General features: G+C 31.6%; 1 protein-coding gene across 1 annotated transcript; it reads right to left on the bottom strand.

The window, feature by feature from the left end:
* Positions 1-5,389: 5,389 nt before the first annotated feature.
* On the bottom strand, positions 5,390-16,923 carry LOC120353518. Its single transcript, XM_039437402.1, has 6 exons — positions 16,507-16,923; positions 13,691-13,928; positions 12,134-12,289; positions 11,080-11,165; positions 7,266-7,392; positions 5,390-5,776 (listed from the first exon to the last, which is right to left on the bottom strand). Exons 2-6 carry the CDS (start codon positions 13,731-13,733, stop codon positions 5,688-5,690), a joined length of 501 nt encoding a protein of 166 aa, XP_039293336.1. The 5' UTR covers positions 13,734-13,928; positions 16,507-16,923; the 3' UTR covers positions 5,390-5,687.
* Positions 16,924-20,664: the final 3,741 nt, after the last annotated feature.

The following is a 20,664-nucleotide window of genomic DNA, read 5'->3' as shown; positions in this document are numbered from 1 at the left end:
CCCCTGAGTCCAAAAAACTGGTTTTTGGGTATTGGTCTGTATGTGTGTGTGTGTATGAGTGTATGTGCGTCTGTGTACACGATATCTCATCTCCCAATTAACGGAATGACTTGATATTTGGAACTTAAGGTCCTTTCACTATAAGGATCTGACACGAACAATTTCGATCAAATGCAATTCAAGATGGCGGCTAAAATGGCGAAAATGTTGTCAAAAACAGGGTTTTTCGTGATTTTCTCGGAAACGGCTCCAACGATTTTGATCAAATTCATACCTAAAATAGTCATCGATAAGCTCTATCAACTGCCACAAGTCCCATATCTGTAAAAATTTCAGGAGCTCCGCCCCATCAATGCAGATAGATACCCAATTATCAGGCTTCAGATACAATTGGAACAAAAAAAAATCAAGTGGAGTAGATTGAGCATGAAAATCTCTACAATTAATGTTCAGTAACATTTTCACCTAAAATTGAAAATAAGCTTTAAATTCGAGAAAATGTGATTATTCAATTGCAAATTATTGTTGATTCTATTAAATCATTCACTATGAAGAGATAGCAGACCTCATGTGTGTCTCCAGCATTATTGCCCTGTCACCAGCTGGCTCAAATATTTGAATAGTAGACTTGAGATGCGCGGGAACACTAGCGTCAGTGATCAATTTTCATAACGGCATAAGGAAAGTTGTGTGAGTGCGCCACACCAGATTTTTTAGTCATGTTACCCAGAGTAAAGAGGAAACATGAGTTCTATCCTCTTTGTTAATAAGTTACAAGTAATAGATAGGTAGACAAGATTTTTGAGAAAACTTATATTTTATACATATATAATACTTATAATACTTTATATATTTTTAGTAGTTTATCCTTTATGAAATAAAACACACAATATTGTTCACACACCTTCATTGTTAACAAGTTAATAAGTTACAAGTAATAGATAGACTAAGATTTTTGAAAACGTTTATTGCAGTTTCTCCTTCATCAAATTAAACACAGCACAATATTGTTCACACACACAATAAGTTAATAAGTTAGATAGACAAAGATTTTTAGAAAACTTATATTTCTTAGTTCATCCTTTATTAAATTAAACACACAATAAGCTTCGGTTGACGTGAGAGGTTCTTCAAACCTTTGAATCCTTGAATTCGTCCCTTATTTAATACAAAAACATACTTAATACAACTTTATTTAGTACAATACAATCTTTACCAGTAGGCCCTACTATCATCATCAGTTTATTTTCAATACAACCATTATTGTAAGTACAATTAATTACAGTATTCTCATCTCAGATATACCGTAGCTGGTGAGATATTTAGATTTCTATCATGGCATTTTTGACATTTTGACGAAAACCATGATATGACATGACATTTTTTGACAAAATCCCAGTGTTTTCATTATTTTCATCTAATGAAACTCTATCACTCTAACAAAAACAAATTTCATGTGTGAAATATAACTTTAAAAGATTGAATAATCTTAAGATTCTGTTCGTACTCTAGGAAAACTTGTGAGCATCTTAAAACTGACTGACATGGATATGTTTTAAAACTGTGAAAGTTATTTTTGATTAATTTTGTTGTAGATCAGACACTGTGTTACATTTGTAAATATTTGAAAAACACTTAATTTTCTTGGCGAATTGTGGTATGCATTTCACTCATGAAATTCTAACAATTTTTGAGGAGGAGCTTCAGAGGCTGTTGAAGGTCCTCCTGACAGAATCCAAAGTCAGGGCAGTGGACTGTGAATGATAGTTGGTATTAATACATACAAATAAATCTTTGAATTCTGTGCATAAAAATACTGATAGCTTGAAGTGTGGTAAGTACGCCAATAAAAGACCAAATGAGTCAACAAGATAAGATTTAATAATAATAAAATAATAATAGGCAGATGGCCACATACAAAAACAATTGTAAGTAGATTGAGTTAAAAAATCTTGGGATAATTACAACATGTGATAAAAAACGTTAGAGAAATACAAAATTTAAATGAAATTAGGTCAATGACATTAATGACCATTGAAGCCTGATAATAATCGAAAAGGTATTATTAATGATACCTGAATTACGAATATAAATTGAGTGCTATAATGAAAAAGCTACTGCTGCAAAATTCAATCTTAATGATTTCCAACAGGAATAATAATACCTAAATGACAATAAGCTGTAGATAGTGCTCAACAAATAGAATACATTAATATAGGCGGCATAGGCCTTCAGTAAATTAAATGTCAAGTTAGACATCAATTGAACAATTAATAGGCGTCGGTGGCCTCAGTGAATTGAATGTCAAGATAGACATCAATAGATCAATTAATAGGCGTCGGTGGCCTTAAAATATCACTTGTAAAGCCAAGGGTAGCTGTCAAATACAATGAAATAGTTGTTAATATTGAGTACAATTATATAGGCGGCATAGGCCTTCAGTGATTTGAATGTCAAGATAGACATCAATAGAATAATTAATAGGCGTCGGTGGCCTCAGTGAATTGAATGTCAAGATAGACATCAATAGAACAATTAATAGGCGTCGGTGGCCTTAAAATATCACTTGTAAAGCCAAGGGTAGCTGTCAAATACAATGAAATAGTTGTTAATATTGAGTACAATTATATAGGCAGCATAGGCCTTCAGTGATTTGAATGTCAAGTTAGACATCAATAGAACAATTAATAGGCGTCGGTGGCCTCAGTGAATTGAATGTCAAGATAGACATCAATAAAACAATTAATAGGCGTCAGTGGCCTCAAAATATCACTTGTAAAGCCAAGGGTAGCTGTCAAATACAATGAAATAGTTGTTAATATTGAGTACAATTATATAGGCGGCATAGGCCTTCAGTGATTTGAATGTCAAGATAGACATCAATAGATCAATTGTGTAATACATGCGTAAATGAAAATTGAATAGAACGATTTACGTAACCTGAATAAAATTTTGAAGAGAAGATGCAGCCAGGCAGACAGGCAAGGAATCCGCAATACCCAAAGGAACAGGACATCAGCAAGCGACGATGTGATCTGGCCATGCGATGACAAGAATGGAAGCGTCCACCACAGCAGGCAAATCCCCCAGTTGAAATGTGAGCAGGAGCATGTAGAATTCTAAACGAATAATCCGACCTTCAAGTTGTGGAATTTTTAGATTGATTTCCAAACGGTAGAGATGATGAATTTGAAAGTTTGAGTTTCAAGAGGTGAAGCCAATCGTTAGAAGAATGGCAATTGACACCCACACAAGGTTGTGAACTTGACAAAGTTTATCAGCGTAAATATGCTAAGAAATCGATGAATAATTGAATCACAATTGAAGAATAGAATAAACAAATTAATTTGAAGGAGTAATTCACACTTTAAAAAAAACGTTCCGTAGATCAGATGAATAGCGATAAACGCCCACATGAGGTTGCAATTTTGACAAAGTTTATCAGAGTAAATAAGTGTAATGTATGTAGCTATGAGGTTGGCAGACGTGGTTGTTTTCGCGCGCTCTGTGTGGTGATAAAGGTTATGTTGGCATGATGAATCGGAGAAACAATAAAGTGAGTTATTTAAAGTAAGTGGTTGTGTTTTATTCATGGTTATCATATTTTACAATAAGTGAAGAAATCGATGAATAATTGAATCACAATTGAAGAATAGAATAAACGAATTAATTTGAAGGAGTAATTCAGTTTTAGAAACGTTCTGTAAACTAGATGAATTTGGATGAAAAGTTTAGACCGGGAGCTAGATGTGCACCCACCGACTAGACTCCATTGAAAGACAAGGAAACAGCTAATGCTCGGCTGAAAAAAGGGACATGCCGGATGTGTTTGAAACGTAAGTAAAACGTTTACAAACGTTTGGTGAAAAAGTAACAAATATCTAGAAAGTAAGATGCCTAAAGACAAAATAAAATCCCAAAAAATCGAATAGTACAAATAATAAAATTGGAACGACAAATAACACAACGAATAATATAGGAAACCAACTTGATTGGGGCAGTAACGTGGAACCTTGACTGTGACGTCACTGGCCAGCGCAGATGGACAAAATGACGACATGATGTCTACGTAGTAACGGAACGAGTAACAAGTGGAACCGTTCCAATAAATGCTTTGTCAGATTTGACACCTCCTGAGGAGTGAAATGCATTCCTCATTTCGCCAAGAAAAGTGAGTATTTTTTCAAATATTTACGAATGCAACACAGTGTCTGAACTACAACAAAGTTATTATAAAGTGTTTTGTCATGCAAAGCAATATAAATTTATTTGATTCATGTAGGCCTATCTGTTACCTTGAAAAAATCAAGTATATATTTCTCTGTTGTATATCCATACTTTTTCACTGTTAAGATTAAACTTGAATTTTCAAAAACACTTTTGAAGTGAAAATGCACTTACTTTTGTAGTGACGATCGTTTCGACCTGTTGTTGGTCATCATCAGACTCAATAAGTTTTCACTTCAAAAGTGTTTTTGAAAATTCAAGTTAAATTTCTATATTTCTGTTTAAATCTAATAATTTTGAAAACTCAAGCATAATTTGGTTCATCTATATCGATCTGGTTAAGGCCTGTGTAGGCCTATATAATGTTTATGGCATATATATATATATATATATATATATATATATATATATATAATATATATATATATATATATATATATATATATATATGTGTTTTGACAATTGAATGATATTGTAACATTATTTCATGTTTTCTTACAGCGCTTGTTCAATTGAAAAAATATCAACATCTCTATAATAAAACTTGATGAATGAGAATTGATATTTTGAAATTTTTCCATAATTGAAAAAACACAGTTTTATTTTGTCACATCCACATTTTTTCACATTAATATTTCTGAAGATGTGTTGGTTTCAACACGAAACTGCAGTAGGCTACTGTATTAATGTGACAATATTATTAGACAATACTGTCTAATAAATAATGTGGATGTGACAGAATAAAACTGTGTTTTTCTAGTTCTCTAATAATATATAGTATTATAGTATATACAATATTAATGAAACAAAATACAAGATTATCAAAAGTTCCTACCCTTAATTTTTTATAGCAGCTCTACTTTTTCCAACTCTTCAATTTGATATTTTTTTATTTTGTTGATATGATCATTACCCCTAAAAATAAGAGTGGATAGTGTACTATAGTGAGGTCCACGTTATAATTGCAGTGGAGAAAGATGGGAGAACAACATTGCCGATTCTCTGTCTTGTCAATGCCTTCTATAGACGGTAGCTGATGCAGGTTTATTGATGTAGTATTGACTGTTCATCCTCGTTTAAAATAATCACTTATATTTTATTAAGCGAGAAATGATATATTTCAATAATTTCATAATGTATTTTCATAATAAAGATAAAATATTTTGTTGATCAATTATCAACTCTGCATTGTTAAAAGACGATCTGGCAACAGAACAAAGCGAGAAAGAGATAGATATGTCATGTAATGACTCTAGACTCGAACGACAAATGGCATGGCATATGATGCTGTGTATAGTATGATTTATTGACAACTAACAGACACAGTCTGGGATTTGTGTTTATTTTTCCCTCATAGCTCTATCCACTTTGTTGGATGATAGACAAGGATAACAATACAATTGCTAATCAAACCCTGCCATTATAATGTGGACCTCACTATATGGTATTATTTAAAGGACTTAGACAGCCTGGATAGATTTCGACTTCACACTTTGGTTTAAGAAGTGAAGATGACTTCTCACAACAAGTAGACAATACAAGTTGAAACCTGTGGACAAAAATGAGTATTCATCGATATTTATTGATTTATTTTCACTTTTTTATCATTCATCATACCGGTATCATACAGAGTAAGAACATGATTGAGACTGGAGCCTATATCCATGAATGTGTAATAATTAATGTAATGTGTGATAATTAATACAGTATGTGGTTTATTGTAATTTGGTATGAATGTAAGAAAAAGGGTATGCACTTGTAGGGCAAATAAATATGTTGATAAATAATCATTATTATTCATAAGTATGTTATATAAGTTACAAATATCGGGGCACCGAGCTTCGCTCGTTATTTTTATTTATTGATAAAGAGAACACAATTCTCTAAAATGATCGTGTTTATATTTCACAGCTGGCTATATGTCATCTTATGAATTTCGAAGATGCGATATTTTGATTTTTCACATACGGTACTCACTTTTTAACTATCCACAGCTGTTTCAGCCAAGGATGAATTATCCTTTTAATGTCGTTCAGCGAGTTTTCTCAAGGATGAGACCTAGTGAAATCGAATCTTTATATCATAAACCTACTATGTTCCAAATTTGGTGAAAATCGTTAGAGCCGTTTTCGAGATCCGTTAAACATAAATTTAATAACCAGATATAAAAATAGCCAGATATAAAAATAACCAGTTATAAAAATAACGAGATATATATAAATACAGAAATTGCTCGCTTAATATAATAGGATAGGTAATGATTTCTCATGTGTTGAATGTTGGTAGCGTTTACATAATAATAATATAGTCTACTAATATGCAGAAAGTATATAAAGTTTATTTATCTATCATTTAACATATAACACACAACTTCCAGAAAAGTACTACAAACTTGAGCCCTAAACGGTTCAAATTAAAATTTATACGACAGTCCAAATGTATAGTGAGCAGGTTATGTGTCACTTTTAAGCTGCGTTTACACCATAAAGTTATTAACAGAATGTTCATGTTAATAACTTGTTAACATTCTGTTAATAACTTAATCCTTATAGATTCTATTAGATTGAACATAACTTATCATACTCATGATGAACAAATGTGTTTGTCAAGTTCCATTCAATCTAATAGGATATATAAGGATTAAGTTATTAACATTTTGTTAATAAAGTTGATGTAAACACAGTAATTTTCAATCACTCCAATTTACAATCAAATACAAACAAGAAACAAAGATTTTACTATTTTGAAATACTTTTAGAATAAATTCAATCAATTACAAACTACCGTATTGAATAAGTTCAAAATATGAAGAGACTGCAAAATTTTTAGACCAAAAACAAATAACACACTATATGAAACTTTAAAATTAGGAGTACCTATATTATATAGTACGGTACCTATATAATATGAGTATAAACGGCATGAAGGTTTAACGAAAGCGTATGACATGAATAATATTATTTACCAACAAGTACCTATTGTTGTTTATTGTCAATTGAAAATTATGAGTCAGTTATGTAGATAATTAGCCAACTTACCGAATTTCAATGACTGTATAAGGAAGATATTAGCTGAATAGAAGGCCGCTGCTAGTAGACTCAAATCAACAAATAGTAGAAACAATGTCTGACCAGCCAACCAGATCACAATGGGCAGCGAAATGTCCTGAAAAATTTTCAAAAATACAAATTTGAAAATAAGCAAACATGAAACTAGGATGATGTTGCAACACAGCAATGGTTATTATAAGTTTTCTTATATTACACTAAATGAGCACAGCATTTTTTATTTTGTTATGTGAATTTTTTGAAATAAAGAAACTTCTATCTGTATCTATGGTGTTATACGAAATATAAGAATTTCTGTTTGGCTTGAAAATGTGCAACACCAGCACGAAACGGTCGTCGCCACACCAAAGACAATGTGTGTGTTTTTTCACTTTAATGTTATATAAAATTCAATAGTAATAGTCTAATAATAGTGAAAACAAGATGGATAACCAACAACAAAAATATAAGAAAAATTATTAAGTAGCCTACATAGCAGCACAGAATTACAACAGAAGGCCAGCGGAATAGGACATACTGTTCATGCGTAATCGAGTGGTTCCTTTGCCAGATTGTAGATAGCGCACAAAACCCTACTCCGGTCTCACTCTCCCCCCTTCCGCACTCCGTCATCACAACAACTCTATCACCCACTCCACTGACAGGTAGTCGCCCCTCACTCCTACAACACTATCACACACACACACACACACACACACACACACCACCACCACCATACACCTGTCAACATGTGAAGCAATTATAGCAATTATGGGACTATTACTATTGTGATAATAATATTATTCAACCGTCTTCTGTTTTCTTTGCATTTCATCCCAACATTCTCCTGATGATTGGGAACCTCACAGCTGAATTTTGACTGTATCATTTATATTACTCTGTGTTCTGTTAGAATGAGATTGCTATGTGAAGAAGTATAGGAATAAGAAAAAGAAAAGAAGAAGGAGGAGAGAAAGAAGGAGAAGAAAAAAATATGAAGTTTTCAGTTAATCATCTTCGACATAGTTATAGTTGCTAGGAGTGATCGGGCATTGAAAGAAACCTTTCTGGTGATTGAGGGAGAAGGAAGACAGGTTGGTCTGAGAGTAAATGAAGGAGAAACAAAGTACATGAAGATGAAAAAGACAGCTGTAGAGAGACAACATCTGGGAAAGCTGGATATTGGCGAGTATTCCTTTGAAGAGGTTGAAAGGTTTAATTACCTTGGCGCAGAGGTCAACCAAGGGAATTGAATATCCCCAGAAATAAAAAGAAGAATAATGCTTGGCAACAAAGCATTTTTTGCCAATATGCAATTAATTAAATCGAGAGCTATTTCCAGAGAAACGAAAATGAAAATGTACAAAACCTTGATACGACCTGTCGTGACATATGGCTGTGAAACTTGGACTCTAAATGCAGCGGACACTCATGCATTGAGAGTATTTGAAAGGAAGGTGATAAGAAGAATCTATGGCCCTAGAAATGAAGGAGGGATTTGGAGGATCAGATATAATGAAGAGATCGAAATCCTACTCAAGAGGCAGAATATTGTCAGATTCGTGAAGTCAAGAAGAATAAGCTGGCTTGGGCATGTAGAGAGGATGCCACAGGAGAGAGCCCAGCAGAAGCTCATGCGAGAGGTCTTCTACAGTGCAAGAAGAAGAGGAAGGCCGAGAAGGAGCTGGCTGAGAGAAGTAGAGAACGACCTGCGTGTGATGGGAGTGATGCAGTGGAGAGTGTTAGCCCAGACAAGAAACGATTGGAGGCGAATTGTGGAGGAGGCGAAGGTTCTTCATGGACTGTAGCGCCGGCATAAGTAAGTAAGTAAGTTAATCATCTTCTAAATATTTATTATTTTTTATCACTATTGTATAGTATATCTTCATCTTCCTTATCCTCTTCTCCTCCTTCATGATCCACTAATTCTTATTCCTCTCATATGCTACTCCTTCTTCTTCTTTAATCTCTTCATTGTCATAGAAGAAGAAGAAGAAAAAAAATGAAGTTTTCAGTTAATCATCTTCTAAATATCTATTTTTTTATCACTATTGTATGTAAAGAAGAAGTAAAGGAATAAGAAAAAGAGAAGAAGAAGGAGGAGAAAAAGAAGAAGAAGGAGAAGAAGAAGGAGAAGAAGAAGAAGAAGAAAATATGAAGTTTTCAGTTCATCATCTTCTAAATATTTATTATTTTTCATCACTATTGTATAGTTGATCTTCATCTTTCTTATCCTCTTCTCCACTTTCATGATTCACCAATTCTTATTTCTCTCATATGCTACTCCTCCTCCTTTTTTTTCTTTACCTCCTCCTAGAAGAAGAAGAAGAAGAAGAAGAAGAAAAAGAAGAAGAAGAAGAAGGGAAAATATGAAGTTTTCAGTTCATCATCTTATAAATATTTATTATTTTTCATCACTATTGTATAGTATATCTTCATCTTTCTTATCCTCTTCTCCACTTTCATGATTCACCAATTCTTATTTCTCTCATATGCTACTCCTCCTCCTTTTTTTCTTTACCTCCTCCTAGAAGAAGAAAAAGAAGAAGAAGAAGAAGAAGAAGAAGAAGAAGAAGAAGGGAAAATATGAAGTTTTCAGTTCATCATCTTATAAATATTTATTATTTTTCATCACTATTGTATAGTATATCTTCATCTTTCTTATCCTCTTCTCATCCTTCATGATCCACTAATTCTTATTTCTCTCATATGCTACTCCTTCTTCTTCTTTTTCTCTTCCTCCTCCTAGAAGAAGAAGAAGAAAAAAAGAAGAAGAAGATGAAGAAGGAGAAGAAGAAGAAGAAGGAAACGAAGAAGAAGAAGAAGACAAAGAAAAAGAAGAAGAAGGAAAAATATGAAGTTTTCAGTTCATCATCTTATAAATATTTATTATTTTTCATCACTATTGTATAGTATATCTTCATCTTCTTATCCTCTTCTCATTCTTCATGATCCACTAATTCTTATTTCTCTCATATGCTACTCCTTCTTCTTATTTTTCTTCTCCTCCTCTTAGAAGAAGAAGAAGAAGAAGAAGAAAAAAAATAAGAAGAAGAAGATTTCTTCTTTCTTCTTCCACTATCTAATCTTCTTCATAATCTACCACTTCTTATTTCTATCTTGCTACTCCTTCCCATTCTTCTTTCTCTTCAATGAGAAGAAGAAAAAATAAAATGAAGAAGGAGAAGAAGAGGAAGAATAGAATGATGAAGAAGAGGAGAAGAGAAAGAAGAAGATGAGTAGATGATAAGAATAAAATGACGATTTTGAGTAGAAGAAGAAGAATAAATAATAGAACATGGTGACAAAAAGATAATATAGTAAGAAGCAGAAGTAGGAGAAAAAGAAGAAGAGCTACAACATGATGATGAAGAAAAATACGTTTGGAGATGAAGAAAAATACGTTTGGAGATGAAGAGAATAAGATAACATGAGAAAAGAAGAAGAAGAAGCTGATGTATTACTATTATTACATTCATTTAAACTACATAAGTCACCCTATCCATAATATTGGTGAAGCTGAATTTTTGCAGGATGTTAGTAGCCTGGAATCACAATATACTCATATATACTCCATTTATATGGATGAGAAATGATTAATATATATATATATATATATATATATATATATATATATATAATATATATATATATATATATATATATTAATAATAATTATAGGAGTTTTCTCTGATAGCAGTTACGTACCTTATAATACATTTAAGTATTACACTGCATGCAAAAAAATCATTTAATTCTAGACTAAAAAATATATTTTATTGGGAAAAGCGCAGAATTTACTCACAAAATAAGCACCAATCAACAGAAAAAGGTTGAAATTAGCTCCAAATCCAAATAATAAACCAAGTATCACTGAGTAGAGAAAGGCACCTGAAAAAAATTGCAAATTTGTTGTACTATAATTTAAATTTTCCACTGAACAAAGATTAAATTCTTGAGAGATTTGTCCATGATGTGTGAGTTATATTTTGAAATAAGAGGATAGATTAGAGTCGAAAAAATAACTTGTCAAAACAGAGAAAAAACTAATGGATTATTTGTATAAAAAAATATTGAAAATTATTTCAAACAGACAAAAAATCCCATTAAATTAAATTGACCATGGTGTTGTGATCAGTAGTAATGAACTGTTCCTTCCCCGAACGTTGATTTACACACTATAGTTCAAAAAGTAGTTTATTTTACATCACTTTTGAATGTAAGGCACATTTTCAATCTAAACAAAGTCTATTGAAAACCTGCTCACCCCATGATAAATAAAGATTTTATGTGATGAATACTTCTCAATAAGTTCAAAATCGTTAAGAGCTGGAAAACACGCATAATTAATTTCATTTCATTTCATTAATCTATCAGCATTTACGTTCTTATTTATACAGTATACACTGTTAGAACAGGTGCCTCGTCAATTCTTAATAACAGAACTAATTAATGATAATAACTAACTTAGGCTATAATTGGAGTAACAACTGAATAATTAAACTGAGTAATAAGCTATTTACTAATATTATATACAAAAAACATTTGAAATTATAACAAAACATTATAACAAAATGAAAACATTATAACAAAAAATACTAAGAAATTGTCAAAAACCACAGATTTATTGATTCTTAGAAAGACCGGTTTCGGTTGTTACACCATTGTCAATCTCTGATCAACAATTTGAAAAACTCTCTGAATTTATCAGAGATTGACAAAGTTGTACCAACAACCAAAACCGGTCTTTCTAAGTATCAATAAATCTGTGTTTTTTGACAATTTCTTAATATTTTTATTTAATATGAATAATTACCACAATATCAACGTCTCAACTACACAAAAAGTGAAAAAAATACCTTCTTGAACACCTATAATCACTCCACCAATAATGTATTCGAATCTTTTATTTGGATCCGTGTCTGAAATCCTCTTATATGTGAGAGAATCATCATTATCTTCATCCTCAGGTTTCATTGATGATGATTCAAGACGGTCATCAACGGATTCATCATCTGAAATCAATTCATTAGGGCATCAAAATTGATCATGCTATAAAATCGATTAGAATTATCTCGAAATGAGTACTTTTTACTCTCGCACTAATAGGCTAGGCGCACACCAGTAGTTAGTCAAGACAAGACAATATGATCAGACACGTTTAGTCACAATATTTCACAATAACTCACACTGATTAGTCATTGCAATTGGACATGTCTTCATAAGCAACTATGTGAAGTATTGTGACTAAACGTGTCTGATCATGTCTTGTCTTGTCTTGACTAACTGATGTGCGCCTAGCCTTAAACCCCATTTTTTGTAAATAGAACCCAATAGATGAAGAATGACAATATACTTATTATTAAGTTATTTTTCCTCTCCCTATCATTTCGATGATGTACTTATTGTATGGATATAAAGAATAAAGAATATAGGTACTGCAATATAATCATATAAACGTTCCCAGTCTGTTATTTAATTAACTCCTACATAACAATTTTTATCTTTTTTAGTAAATATTATAAACACTACAAGTATCCTTTTTGGCTTCAGATTTAACCACAGTAGATTGCTATAATTATTTATCTATTAATATAATAAAGGAAAGAATCTACCTACAGCCTACACGTACTGGGTGGGAAATTCACTAATGACGCACCATCATGTCTGAACTACTGGACTGATTAACTTGAAATTTTGCACATAGATTCTTAATTCACCGAGGATGGTTATACGCCTATTTTCAATTCTCCAAGATTCCATCACGTCTAGTCACCAATCAGACCCTTGCGGAGCACGGGTTACCTGCAGTAAGGTATTGATTGATAAGTGTACAGAATAGGAATTTCACGATTAACTAAGTATCATCACTTGCTATGAACTAAAATTAACTGGAATCAACTAGAAATTTTGTATCAAGATTATGAACTTACCAAGGATGGTTACAGGTCTATTTTTATTTCCATTAGTCAATTAATTAATCTCAATTTGATAATAGAAAATATTTATTTTCCCTTTAAGCCACATCTTCCCTTTATTTTCAACAATAAAAATTGCAGTTGCAAAACCGTTTTAAAGATTATTTGAGTATTCATTGATCACCTATAAGCATAACTTAACAGACCCTTGCGAAGCACGGGTAACACATGCAGGTCTCCAATAAATTCACCTTTTTTAATAAGATTATATTAATAATGTAAAATAAAAGATTTTTATAAAATATAATTAAAGTAGGCCTACCCTTTCTTTGAAGTTAATAAAATACTAGATTAAAAATACAAATTATAATGAGTTGTCATAGTTTATATTTTCAATCTATTATTTTATCAATTTCAAAGAGAGGGTAATATAATTCTATTTTATAAATGAATATAAGTAGCTTTGAATTAATACATTCTAAGAATAATAGATGTTACCTATATGCTTTCTATTATAAGAGTCTCCTTCCAATTCATACATTTTTCTATAAGATTCTGTGAAACTTTCAGAGTTTCTTGCTCTAGGTCAATAGTGGAATGTTGCTGATTCAAAATTATCATACTTTGTTGTTGCAGTTTCAATTAACCGTTGGTTTTCAAAGTAGATTTCCAGAAATTTGTGAATTTGTATTGTACCAATTAATATGAATACCAAACTGGGAACGAGGCACAGAATCTGTAAGAAAAATTGTACTGGAATTAGAAAAAATGACAGACTTCAATATTTAACTATGCAAGTGAGAAAAATAATTTTTTTAAGCAACTAACGCGAAAATGTAATTCTTCAATGTTGTTTTCCATCATGAACTGCTTATTATTAAATCACTTTTTGTTATTAGAAAAAATCTGGTGTGGTACACTCACACAACTTTCCTTGCTCATTGAACTGCAAGCCTCATTCTCAAACGAGAATAATTTAGGGGAATAACATAATGACGATTGGCGGCAACATATTTGCAACTACGATCAGACTACTGTATATTATGTGTATATTATAATTATTTTCAGAATACTTTTTCCTTTGTGTAAATTGTGAAATTCGATGATTTTTTAAAAGTCGTCAAAACAGCTGTTCTACAGATGAAATATCTCGACTATGACTGTATTCTTTTTATAAACTGCTCTACCTACCTACCTCATGCACGAGAAGGAGGTTACAAAGTCCATTTCTCAAGGATGGGGTGGACCCCCCATTAGTTTCCCAGGTAAAAGACTCATGCCAGTTGATAGAGCAGATAAATAACTATACAGGGTATGAGTTTGATGAAAATCGTTCGAACCGTTTTCGAGAAAACCGTGAAAAACATGGTTTTTTAGTCATTATCCGCAATTTTTCTCATGAATATTACGGAGCTCCTGAAATTTTCCCAGAAATGAGACTCATGCCAGTTGATAGGGCTTATGAATAGCTCTATCCATGGTATAAATTTGAAGAAAATCGTTAGAGCCGTTTTTGAGAAAAACGTGGAAAACATGGTTTTTTTTAGTAATTATCCGCCATTTTTCCGCCATATTGAATTGAATTTTATTGAATTTATTATTGTCGGATCCTCATGATATAAGGACCTTAAGTTTAAAATTTCATGTTAATCGGTTAATTAGGAATGGAGTTATCGTGTTCACAGACATACACACATACACACACACATACACACACATACACAAACCAACACCCAAAAATCATATTTTTGGACTCAGGGGACCTTGAAACGTATAGAAAACTTGAAATTAGGGTACCTTAATTTTTTTGGAAAGCAATACTTTCCTTACCTATGGTAGTAGGGCAAGGAAAGTAAAAAACGACTAGCAGTCAGATATTTTAAAATGAATGATACTAGTGCGTAGTTCTGTGAACAGTAGACCTCACGCAGTATTCTCATCCACAAGTACCTGATTGAAACTATAGACCTTATGGAAATTCAGCAATAGACTGGCTTCTCCACACATCTATGTAATCACTTGTCAGCTAATTTATGATGAATAATTCTGTAGTCTGATTTTTACTATTATATTGAAGGAGGCTCCTTTTCCTTTTCTATTATCCTTGGAATGCAAAATTTCCAAAAACCTTGTATATACGTCGACGCGCAATTAAAAAAAGAAACATACCTGTCAAATTTCATGAAAATCTATTATCGCGTTTCGCCGTAAATGCGCAACATTTAAACATTCAAACATTAAGAGAAATGCCAAACCGTCGACTTGAATCTTAGACCTCACTTCGCTAGGTCAATAATGATACAATAAATAAATAATGGTTGTAAAACCAAGAAGATGGCGGACCTGCCGAAAGATGTCGTTGTCACAGTGAGTGATTAATTCATTTATTGTAAAATATCTGACTGCTAGTCGTTTTTTAATAACAAAAAGTGATGCAAAAATGTAATTGAATAAACAACCGAATAATGTAGGCTACAACTAGAAAACTTGAATTGTCTCAAATGAAACAATCATTATTCAATTAATAAAAAATGAAATGAGGGAACTAGTTGTGTTTATATAAAAAAGTTTAAAAAAGGATACTATGGAAATATTTTTATAATCTACAAATCAAGTAGGCCTATGGAATACTTGAATGTTGTTTTCCATCACGAACTGCTTATTATTAAATCACTTTTTGCTATTAAAATGGAATACTTTATCATAAAATCATTATCCATTCAAGAAACTTCAAATTACAGATGAACTCATCTGAACAGCTCATCTCATCCATACATTTTCAATGAATCCAACATTTTTAAAGAGGAAATAATCACGAGATAAATAATAATGATATAAAGAAATTACCTACTCCTAGTTGAATTCAACATAAGAGATAAATTAGCATGATCTGAGGAAACAAGGCTTACATCTTGACACCTAGTTGTGAAAGGAAACTTCAATCGAAACCATTTGCTAAATGAGAAAAATTTTGAAAGTTTGGATGAGGAAAAACGAATTGAATGAAAACCTGAAAAAGCTCAATTTTGAAAATCTCAGAGGATAAAAATATTTATGTATAGAATAGATGCTAAATTAAAATAAAATTGAAACGGTAGCGATAGACTACATAAGACAATACTTTGAAAAAAACCTATTTCGGGCTATGTGTAACCTTATCTAAATTTGGGAGAGGAATAGCACAAGGTTACCTTATTCTTCCTCTCCCTATCATTTCGATAATGTACTTATTGTATAAATGAATAAAGAATGAAGAGTAATAAACTTTAAATAGAGAATAAGAATAAAAAATAATTAACTTTTGAAATACTCACAAAATAGAGCCATCCAATAAACAAAGTGCCTGCCTTTAGAGAGCACCCACAAAAACTATTTTCAAAGTAAAGTTTCAGCAACATTTTTTTAATAAATTGAGAGCAGATTAATCAGGTAAATGGAGAAAATAGAATTAAAACCGTGAACACAGAATTCAAGAACTCCACTTAAGAACTCCAAAGAGCTTATTAGACTAAACAATAATGATTATTGAATGATAGATGAAATAAATTTGTAACTGAAATTTCCTTACAAATTCATGAAAAAATCGAGGGAAATACCATCATGATAAGAGTAGCTGATTCTATTATGGATTTTTGACCAGCTAGGTACAAGAAAAAATATTTCAAAATAAATATAGTATGATAAAAATGAGCTATACGATAATACCATAGAGAAACAATAGCGCAAGTAGATATCCCATGGCATTGGGTGTTTATGTCGCAAATACCATAGAGAAACAATAGCGCAAGTAGATATCCCATTGCATTGGGAGTTTATGTCGCAACATTTACTGTTATCTGAAGCCGATTACTGTCGATTATTATCGATTTTTACTGTTTTGACCGGGTAAGAGTGTATGAACGGCACAATATGAGAGACTACCAGCATCATAAAGCTTCACAGGAAAGAACTACGTGGACTATCAGCTTGAGATAACAGTAAAATTTGTAATATTACATTTTTTTCTCACATTGGAATCGAATCTTCAATTCGAGATCTATGGAACTTTATAGTAAATATCAGAGTCATCAATAGACGGACAAATTTTTTGACGGAGAATTTTTTATCGTAAATGATTGTTGCATTGTTCCATGGTGTCACCGAGGCTTGGTTAGCAGAATTAATAGATAAATAGTTTATTTAAATAGAGAATATATATGAAAGTTTAAAATAACAGTTTCAAAATAAAGTTTTATTGAGAACAGATGTAGGGTGTGAATTCTAAACTTGTAAGTTATAATTTTTTGGTGACATGTCTGTAGCGTGGACAATGATTTTTTGAGGTCTCTCTGTTCTGACTTTTGGTTTTTCCTGTTCTGGCTTCTCTAGAAAAATGGCTGGCTACGTGTGTTGTTGTAAAATTTTGCTCTGAATCATTTTCGTTTATTAATGTTTTAAATTGAGTTTTAAACAGTTTATTGTGTTCTATTTTGTTAATATATTGCTATTTGTGTATTCAAGCCAATAGCCACTGTTTTTCAACTGTAAACTAGATAAGTATTTTAGTTCGTAGTTACTCTAAAAAATTAGGCTTATAAGATATAGTTCTTTGTGTATTTGTATAAATTCATCTGAAGATTATAAGTTCATTTGCTCTGAAAACTGGATTTCTCATTCATAGGCGAAAGATCCATTCATAATTTATCTAGAATCTATTACATTGGAGCCGACAACTATCCTTAGGTTAATAGGTGTTAAATGCTATTCCAACCGATTTAAGGAAAAATTGGTAGCACGGCAAATGTTACCCCTGTGGTGGGACCGAATTACAAAATAAATATGTCCCAAATGGTACACCATGAAATCCCTGGTTATGAAAAATTATTAGTAGGATAAATATCTTGATAGGTTATGAATGGTTTACTGCTGAGTGGGAAATCGGTTCAAGAGAGATCAAGTTTTAATGAATAGATATCAGTGCATATCACAAAATGGCAAACATTAAAAATGATCTGAATCTTATAGCATTCTTAACACAAAAGTTTGATAAGCTAAATGCTAGATTTGATGAGCAAAATGCTAAGATTGATGAGCAAAATGCTAAGTTAAATGCTAGGTTTGATGAGATGAAGCAAGAATTTGCTAGCATTAGACTAGAGCAGGTTAGTATAAACCTTCTATTGAAAAATGCACATGAAACATTGAAAGATAATCATGAAGATGAAAACAAATTGAAGCATGATAATAGTAGTGTTAAGATACAGGATCAACTCATTCAAGTTTCTGACAATGTAGGCCTAGTTACTGTTGTTGAAAAAGTCAACCTTAATGAGATAGTAGAATTGAATAAAGAAGTAGGTAGGGAGTTGTCTTCACTGAAAGTCAACTATCATGAAAGTAATATTGCTACATTGAAGGTTAGGAAAACTATGAACAAAGTGAATGATTACATGAGACAGGTTTCTGTGGAGGTTAGGAATAATGTAAACAAAATGAATGTTGCTTTGAGTCAAGTTGATGAGTTCAATTTTCAACTGAGAATTGAAAAGGTGTATGCTATGCATTCTCAAGTGAACATGACTAACTTTTGTAGGCAAAACGGCTTTGTTGAAACAAATGAACCCATGAATAAAATCATGTTCTTGAAGAAAACAAAGCACAAAGTTTCCATTGATGTATTAGTATTCAAAGGTTGTTTCAAGTTGCTTATTTACAAGATGATGACAATGAATCACATGATGAAAGGGTATTCCCCAACACACAATGATTAGGAATCCTGTGTTATGCCGGGATTCAGAATAGCATAATCGCTACACAGTGTATGGTAAGAGTCCATAATTGTGTCTTTTTTCTTTCCTGTAGCCTATTTTCTTGGCCCTTAATCTTTTCAAATTTCAATTCTTTCCTGTCTTTGTGTAATGTTCAGTAAATTTCTTCTATGAAGAAATAAAAAATCTAAAATCTATCCATTGTTGTGTAAATAATTGTTTGCTTGTGGTATATTTTTTCATCATGTATTACATATTTTAATCATGTCTATTTTTTTCAGGTATTATGTTAGGTAATTAGGTTTTTCAGAGCAATTATGTCCCATGTTCTCATCTTTCATTGCATATTGTGCCATAAGCCATATGTAATTAGGTTATAGTTTTCTTCTGGGCTTTTAACCCATTTTGCATTTTATTTTTTTTTTTTGCTGTCCAATACTTTGGATTTTTGGTAGACAAGTAGGTGTGATTCTTTTAGAGGTGTGGGCGTGAACCACATATGGCTGGACTCGATTTTCTGACCTACTTGTTTGCGATATAAAAACCTTAAGACTGCAACATCAAATGTTTGTAAAACCTTTTGCATACTTTTGTTTTTGTGGTCCGATACTAGAGTCTGCTATCACATTGCCTTACAGACATCTAGGAACTATCCACCCAGTCACAATAGTCAATATTTTTTTTCCTTCACCAGTTGTTTTTGTGGGAGTGATAGCTCAAAATTATAACAAATTAGAGTCATACTTGGAATTTACAAAATTCCATAGTAGTATATTTTATTAAATATACTTCCTCATGAAAGTTCAGTACTGACATGTAGGATAGGCTCTAATTAATCTTTCTCTTCTTTGTATTGTTTTAGGAAATTTATTTACCCAGTTTTCTTTTTCTCTTTTTTGTATTTTTTAGGGAACTTATTTACCCATTATTCATCTTGATCATCTTTGCATTATAATCTTGAAATGTTTGTACTTATTATACAGTCTTTAAATTATAAATTATGTTATTATAATAAATAAACTTCAAAATTTGAAAGTATTAATGAATTCTGTAGCCATATATATGTGATGTATTAATGAAAGTTAGCTTGAATAATAATGTTTTTATTGAATAAAAACGTTGTGTTATATTATAAATTGAAATGAGTTAAAGGCTAAAATTTTTCTTAAGTGTTTTGTAATTAATATTTTTTTTTTTAATTTTAAAACTGTTTGTTCTATAAATTTTGATATGATTGATTATCGTTTGAAATGGATGCTGGAGTGTATGTAGAATTTTTAGTGGGGTTTGTTGATTAGAATTTTGCTGGTATGTGATTGTTTTTTGAGATGGAAACCCATTATTGCCTAAAGAAGGAATAACAGAGGTTATGACTTAGAGAGGCAGTAATGAGATAATATTTTTTGTGTTGATTACTTATGTTGATTGCCATAGATGCAAAAATAATGATTAATAATGTTGATTGCCATAGATGCAGATTACTTATGAATATTGTTTGCCTTTGAAGCAAAATATTATTGATGTTTTGAATGTTTTCTTGTTTAATGATTGATAGTAAAGTTTTGTCATGAAATGTAGCTTGTGTTTAGAACATTGAAGAGTCGAAATAAACTGTAGTATCCGACAAACGATGATTAATAATATTAAATAATTTGCTTTTTATACAATTTTTGAACAAAATTAAAACTAAATAATTTTGAAACCCTGAATGATAAATCATAAATG

The sequence above is a fragment of the Nilaparvata lugens genome, chromosome 11, assembly GCF_014356525.2.
Source record: "Nilaparvata lugens isolate BPH chromosome 11, ASM1435652v1, whole genome shotgun sequence".
NCBI classification, from domain to species: domain Eukaryota; kingdom Metazoa; phylum Arthropoda; class Insecta; order Hemiptera; family Delphacidae; genus Nilaparvata; species Nilaparvata lugens.
The sequence above is the reverse complement of the archived record's forward strand: the minus strand, read 5'-3'. Positions and strand labels throughout refer to the sequence as shown.

Coding starts and splice junctions, on each gene's coding strand:
- LOC120353518 (XM_039437402.1), bottom strand. CDS start 13,733: ATGTATGAATTGGAAGGAGACTCTTATAATAGAAAGCATATAG. Junction 12,290..13,690: donor TTATAATAGAAAGCATATAG/GTAACATCTATT, acceptor AATTGATTTCAG/ATGATGAATCCGTTGATGAC. Junction 11,166..12,133: donor GATTATAGGTGTTCAAGAAG/GTATTTTTTTCA, acceptor AATTTTTTTCAG/GTGCCTTTCTCTACTCAGTG.